The sequence below is a fragment of the Idiotropiscis lumnitzeri genome, chromosome 9, assembly GCF_059441095.1.
Source record: "Idiotropiscis lumnitzeri isolate Australia: NSW breed Sydney's pygmy pipehorse chromosome 9, RoL_Ilum_1.0, whole genome shotgun sequence".
NCBI lineage: Eukaryota > Metazoa > Chordata > Actinopteri > Syngnathiformes > Syngnathidae > Idiotropiscis > Idiotropiscis lumnitzeri.
In genome coordinates, this window is record NC_142399.1 from 3,862,634 (window position 1) to 3,870,000 (window position 7,367).

At 44.4% G+C, this 7,367-nt stretch overlaps 1 protein-coding gene across 1 annotated transcript in view; it reads left to right on the forward strand.

The window, feature by feature from the left end:
• The first annotated feature begins 2,723 nt into the window (after positions 1–2,723).
• LOC148329908 (A-type potassium channel modulatory protein KCNIP2) overlaps positions 2,724–7,367 on the forward strand; it is a 74,069-nt gene continuing 69,425 nt past the window's right edge. Inside the window, exon 1 of the mRNA XM_088304277.1 lies at positions 2,724–3,053. Coding sequence (XP_088160403.1) covers positions 2,984–3,053 — 70 coding nt within the window. The 5' untranslated portion in view covers positions 2,724–2,983. The remainder of the gene's footprint in view (positions 3,054–7,367) is intronic.

Sequence of the window (7,367 nt, forward strand, 5' to 3'; positions counted from 1 at the left end):
TCCTGTATTTAAATAAAATAACTATGCAGGGTACGATCTGCATAAAGGGGCAATTTCGAGTGTCAATCAACCTGACATGCATGTTTTTGGAATGTGGGAGGAAAGCGGAATACCCGCAGGAAACCCACACATGCGCGGGGAAAACATGCAGCCGGAATCGAACCCACGACCTCTGCACCGTGAGGCCATCGTACTCTAGAAGAGCGAGAGCAAAGCTGTCGAAAAGAGTGATTTGCATTCCTCATTTTCATCTGCGTTTGTGTGTATTGGTGGACGTGCTTGTGCGTTGTCAGTCTCAGTGGACGTCAGCAATCTCACGGGCGCTGGCGGCCGAGGCACGGGTGACAGCTCCGTGCCGGAGGACAGTGTCTGCAGCCGATAATGAAACCAAGTGTCATTCACGCATTTGAAGTGCTTTTTAACGCTGCTTAGCAAGAAGCCTTTTATTCTCTATTTTGGGAGGCACCAAAATATCACCCGTGACAGCCATTTGGATGGTCATCAAGCTTTTCTGCTGAGGCTGCACACGATATTCTGGGAACCCACCAAAAGTTTTACTTCCATGAGAAAGATTTTTTTTTTTTTTTTGTTCAACATAATCCAATATATTCTGTATTAGCTGACGTCTCACCTGATTGGTTTGAAGTTGTAATTGTTGTAATTGCACACCTTGAATTGCACATTGTTTGACTTTGGAGGTTTCATCGAGCTTCTTGGATCGAGGTGGAGGTGATTAAAGACTGGATTTGAATGCACAAACACGCACCTTTTTTTTTTTTTTTTCCTTTAGGCCTCTCAATAGTGATTTGTGCTCTTAATATTCATAGTTCAGTGCCAAGGGCGGGTGACTCACCTCGAGGGTGCGCCAAGAGCCAAAGGGTGCATCTCAATTCTTTGATACATTCTCCTTCACCCTCTTCCCCAATTTTCCTCCTCTTCCCTGAATTTCTGACTTCTCAGCAGACATTTGCAGAAATCGGAGTACTCGACAGACCTCACACAGGCACGGGGAGAACATGCAAACCACACATTTTCCGCCATACTCCAATAACATCTAATTGCACATCCACTCCACTAGGTGGCAGTGGCGCTTCCCTTGCCCTTTGTGTGCAGCAAGTATTAACGCTACGCAACGAAAATGCTATTATTTATTGATTTTATTATTTATTGAGAGTGGGTGGTGGTTGGGGGCGCAAATTGTTTTCTTCATGCTAGGGGGGGGGGCGTGACAGAAAATAATTGAGAAGCACTGGTCTTGAGGCGACTTAGCTTGAAATCTTTCATGGCTGACGACATCGCCAAGCAAACTAGGCATATAGTCGTAACAGGAGTAGTCGTGTTATTTATTATCCAGGTGCCAAATGCGCTTTCTTGCCCAAGAAATGTGGTCTTTGCTCCTGATGTTTATACATCAAATACTCGAAAATGTTTCTACAAATAAAAGCGCATGCAAAAATATTGATTGAAGCAAATTGAAAATGGACTCTCACTTTGCCAAATGGCTGTCAGTATCTGTGGGTGGTGTGTGTGCATTCACTGTCAAGTTTCATCATAAATCCTTCATCGGGCACTCCGCAGTCTCAGATGGCCTCCTCATCAACAACTCGCTCATTCTCCTTATTTGCCGCGTGCATCATCAAATCGCCTCCAACTTGACGCAAATCGATCCAACGCCATCCCTTTTTCTCGCCCTCATCCTCGCCTTTATTTAAAATCGGGCTCTCCTCATTTCATTTTATTCAGCGCGGGCAGAAATTCAATCAGTGTCCAATCGACCATATCTGTGAAATATTTTGTTGGTTTTGGTTGACAGCAAAACGGAAACCTTTTGGTGATTGCGGGCCTCTTGTTTATCAGAAATAGACAAAATCCAAATGAGGACAACGTTCCGAAATTGAAGTTATAGCTTTCTACTCTGCACTTTGATGTTTCAAAAGAATGCATTTGTGGCTCCGTTGTTTGGAGTCATCAATGATATTTATTGTGCTATACATTTTGGGGAAAAAACAAACAATGCGAAACGCTCGCACAGCGTAAACCTCATTCACACTGTACGTCGTGCATTTTACGTGTTTGTTTTTGCCATGCATTTATCCTCACTATCATGAGAAAGTGAAGCGATGGTGATATATATGAAAAAAAAAAATTGCTCCGCCTTTCTTCTAATGAAAGACCAACTTGCTCCCGCCGCTGCTGTGCACAGCAGCCCGAGAGAGTGGTTGGAGCTACAAGGAGAAATTGCACTCACACAGCCTTGCCATTTAAAGATGGAATACACAAATGGTGCCAAATGTTAGGCCAAGTTTGAAAGCAGTCTGCTCAGTGGCTACCAGATGAGTGTATGCAGTACTATTCTACCATGTGCAAATGATCAACACTGTTTTGGCAAAAAAAAAAAAAAGGACTTTTTTTAGATTCTTCCACTGTTAGTGCATGAATATATATATATATATATATATATATATATATATATATATATATATATTTAAATTATATGTCAAGGCACCACAGTACACTTTTTTAACATTTTATTACGTGGTGTGCCTTGAGATTTTGTGTCATAAATGAAAAAGAAATAGACGTTTCTTAATAAAGATGACACTCCTGCCCACCGTGTTGCTTAAAAAGCAGAACGGGATTGTTTATATTTTTTGTTGTTAAGAGAGTTATTGTCTTTAAAAAAAATGAAGGACTGGCTCCATTAGTCAACGTCGTGCGCGTAAGTGTGTGCGGTGTGGGCGCGCGCGTAATGCTCGTGAGGGCGGTCGCAGACGCGCGCGCCGCTCACTCGGCAGAGAAGGCGAGGGATTGCACGCCTCGAGTTTCGAAGCTCCATGGCTCGGCAAATGCTTCTCGTTAACAGGTGTACGCAATTCGCTTAAAACAAACTGAAAACACCATCCACGGGGAGGCCAGCCAACGGGTTTGCTCATTTTAACGCCGCGCTCGGAGGACGACGAGAATTTAAAAAAAGAAAAAAAAGATGAAGAGCAAAAACCGCGAAAGCTTGGCCGACTCTCGGGATCTGGACGGCTCGTACGACCCGCTGACGGGTGAGTACTTTCTGCCTTTGGGCCCCCGCCGGGGTTCGTGTGCTTTTGCAAAGATTCAATATGTTTTCTGCAGCTCCTCCGAATTAACTCCAGGTGGTGAACCTCTCATACCTGTGTTGCACAAGTTCCTATTTAAGTTGACGAACAGCGACTCGGTGGCCGACTAGCTATAGTTCAGAAGTTGGAGGTTCGAATCCGTGCTGATGTGCGGAGTTTGCATCTTCTCCCCAGTGCTTGACCCCTCCCCCCCACACCGTTTCCTTGAAGACGCTTTTTTTGCTTGTTTTGTCAATCGAGCAAGTGTTCAGTGATTGATTGATTCATGCATGATGAGCAGTCCACGGGCGGAGAACCTCATCCATTCCTCAAAGTCAGTTGAGGGCAAACTACAGCTCACTTGACACTTGCGGGAGGAAATGCAGAACAAAAAATGGATCCAATCCTGGACATTTTGACACAAATGTGTTTGTCTTCATTCTAATCGGAAGCATAAATTAGAAACATTGTGAATGATCTGTTCTAAAAAGTCTGTCGAACTGAATCGTACGAATTTCCCATAGGAAATAATGTAAATCTTATCATTTGGTGCCTTTACGCCCAATAATGTTCACGGAAAATATAGAATAATTAAATATATAGAATGATAAATGACTATTGTAATGAATGAGGCGTTTGCTTGTCCCCAAATCATTCACGCTCGTTTGACTTTTCAGATTAGTCATTTAAATGCATCACATTTGCTAACCTGGCACTTTTTGAACTCTTGCACGACGCCTCTCAGTCTTTGGTCTGCGTGGCTTTGTAGAATGTCAAGTTAAAATTTGATGGTCATATCTGTTTCTTCCCAGACACAACCTTTCTCCGGACAATGGCGCCACTATGTGTACTGACTTGTGTCAAAATTCTGGTTTGATCGATGACCCCCCTGTTTATTTCATTTATTTATTTTTTTCAATGTTTTTAAACATCCTGGAGCCCACTTGTGGTTAACGTGCTGTTTCGAACCAAAAGCCCATCCAGCTTCGGTGTAACAAATGGATGGAAGGGACGATGAAACCATATTGAATCTTTTGCATGTGTGTGTTTTTGTGTCATGTTTGTGACTGACTGCTGTGAACAATTTGAATTGTGATTGTCGCTGACCAGGCTGAGTGATGGGGTGGGCTGCGTTGCTTTAGTTTACAATGAGACCACGCTATGCCTGGAATTGTTTTTTCGCCTGTAGCTTTTTATCTTTGGACTAAAAAAAATAAATAAAAAATAGTTTCTCAGAAATTGCTGGCAAATGCTGTTGTAGAAAGCAGAATTTTTTTTTTTTTTCTCAGCGTATTCCAAAATTGTACAGTTTTGTCATCCTGGTGGCTATGAATATTATGTTAGAGCAGTGCCATTATGGATTAGTATTTATTCGATCTAAGGCACACATTTGACTTTATAAAACGCTCTCTCAGGACACCACCATACAAAAAAAATGTCATGAAAATGATGTTGAGGTGCAAACAAAGCGTCATTTTGGATTGCCCACCGAGTGGAAAGGGATTTCATTGTTCTGCCTGTCACTGTACATCACTAGCAAAGATAGAGGAACAAAGGCTCATTGCTAGCAGTAAATCAATAATTTTTCAGACCAATTAAGTGAGACTGGGTAATTTCCTGCGGCACACCTGTTGAGCCCTCGCAACAACTGTCATGTCAAATGTGGTTGGGAATTCCTGGATTAGTGAATCAATGCTTTCTGGCCTGTCAAGGAACAAGGCCAATCTTTTTCTGTGGCATTGTATGCATCCATGTACACTTTCATTTACTTTATGGAGATTGAACGGAGGCAAAATGTAAATCCTCATGGGTTGAGGAAAACCGTGATTGGCATTTAAAGACCCATTTAATGTCGCGCCGCGTGAGGGAACCTGTGCATCGCACGGCCCCTCAGTGAGCCAGACTTTTCTCTCGTGGGATGGTCTCTCGTCGCCCTCCCCTCTGTGCAAACCTCCTCAGGTCGTAGCTCTCAGCCCTCCCGGCTAATGTGAGCGCTGTTGTGTGCCATCTGCCTCAGCAGCATTCCCACCTCATGCGTGGCAGCACCTCTGGTTTTGCAGATGGATGACGTGCCTTTTAGTAGACTGACATTTATTCAAATTTCAGCAAAGTATGTTGTGTGTGCGCGTGATTGTAGATGAAAAAGCAAACAGGCGAACCAATCAGATGGTGCTGTAGCAAGGGGGGGGGAGGGGGAGGGGGAGAGGAGAGGGAGAGGGAGAGGGAGAGAGAGAGGGAGAGGGAGAGGGAGAGGGAGAGGGAGAGAGAGAGGGAGAGGGAGAGGGAGAGGGAGAGGGAGAGGGAGAGGGAGAGAGAGAGAGAGAGGGAGAGAGAGAGGGAGAGAGAGAGAGAGGGAGAGAGAGAGAGAGGGAGAGAGAGAGAGGGGGAGAGAGAGAGAGGGGGAGAGAGAGAGACGGGGGAGAGAGAGAGAGAGAGAGAGGGGGAGAGAGAGAGAGAGGGGGGGGAGAGAGAGAGGGGGAGAGAGAGAGGGGGAGAGAGAGAGAGGGGGGGGAAGAGAGAGAGAGAGGGGAGAGAGAGAGAGAGAGAGGGGGAGAGAGAGAGAGAGAGAGGGGAGAGAGAGAGAGAGAGAGGGGGAGAGAGAGAGAGGGAGAGAGAGAGGGAGAGAGAGGGAGAGAGAGGGAGAGAGAGGAGAGAGAGAGGAGAGAGAGAGAGAGAGAGAGAGAGAGAGAGAGAGAGAGAGAGAGAGAGAGAGAGAGAGAGAGAGAGAGAGAGAGAGAGAGAGAGATGCTTTGAACTTCACAAGATGCTTATAATTCTAATTTCAAAATTCTCACTATTGATAATCCGACGAGTTACCCCTATTGTTGCGTTTGGATGCCACAATGCTTGCAGTGTGTTCATGCTGTGACAGCGTGCTTTTCTGTCAAGGCCCCCGACACAAAAAGCGATCCAGCACAAGAATACTTGTGAAAGATTTATTAAGTGGGATTTTGTGTGGGAAGGGGAAGGCTTCAGGTGAGTCACTCTTACTTGCAAGCAACTTGTGTGTTTGGATGACAGCGTGTGTGTGTTGCGCGCGCTCGCTGCTAACCTGTGTTACTTAAAGGCAGTGTGGGTGTTCTCAAATCAACGTTCAAGTGAAATCTAACCCTCTCGAAAATAATCCCCCTCAGCCTGCTACATTGTGCTCGCGGAGCGTTCCGCTGGCCTAGCGTTCCCTGTTGTGTTTGGAGAGCAGCGGGCTGAGAGATGAGAGGTAATTATAGAAGTGCGCGCAGGTAATCTCCTCTTCGCGACCTCACAAGTAGCAGCATAGAGGGGATCATGAGAACACCTCCACAGCTAATGAAGGAGCGTAGGCGAGCACACACACACACACACACACACACACGTGCTTACACAATTACATCCACACTGTTTAAAAAGTTCTTCCTGTCTATTTAACGGCGCGATGATGGATGTCACGCACATCCTACTCACTGACTCATGCGGTGCCCCTTGGCTAGAATGATACTTTTACCGTTTCGGGATGAAATTGTTTCCAGGGCAAAGTAGTTAGCGTGTCACTTTCGTTGCAGCTGGTCTCCTAATAGCAGATTAAATGCGCCATCAGAACTCTTTTGCGGTTTTCTCGAGGCGTCCCACACTTGTTGAGCTTCACTTTAGCTCTTCACTCTTCACAACGTTGCATCCTTGGGGGAAGATGGCAGAAGACGAGGGGGGGGGGGGTGGTGTGGTATAGGAAATTGGAGAAAGGAGAAGGCAGCTGGCAGCTCAGTTAGGCTTGGAGGCATTGTTACTCTTAACTGCGCACTCTGTCAACACGTCGTTGCGTTTCCCCGATGGAATCGTTTGCTGGTGGGAGCTTCCCAAATGAGTCCCGATGACTATTTGAGAAGTGTAAAATTGCCATTTTGACTCGGTGCCAAGGTTGTTTTATTAACGGCACTCGGCTGCCCTCCTTGCAGGCAGCATGCTTAATTGCCACTCAGTGATGTTGGGATAGTTTGGGATTATTATTATTATTATTTTTTTTTTTAAATGTCATAATATTTTATTAGTTTTTGAGTGGTTTTTTATTGGTTATATATTTTTTCAAAAATGTTTCATTTTAGTTTTCATCAATTTAAATAGTATTTATTTTTTTTTTTTTCATTTCACAATTTTTTATTAGTTTTCTGAGCGGCTTTTTATTAGTTATATATTATTTCCAAAATGCTTCCTTTTAGTTCAATTTAGTTTTTATCAATTTAGTATTAGTATTTTTTTTTTTGCATTTTTTTTTTTGCAAGATTTAAACAGAGCCATCACGGTGTG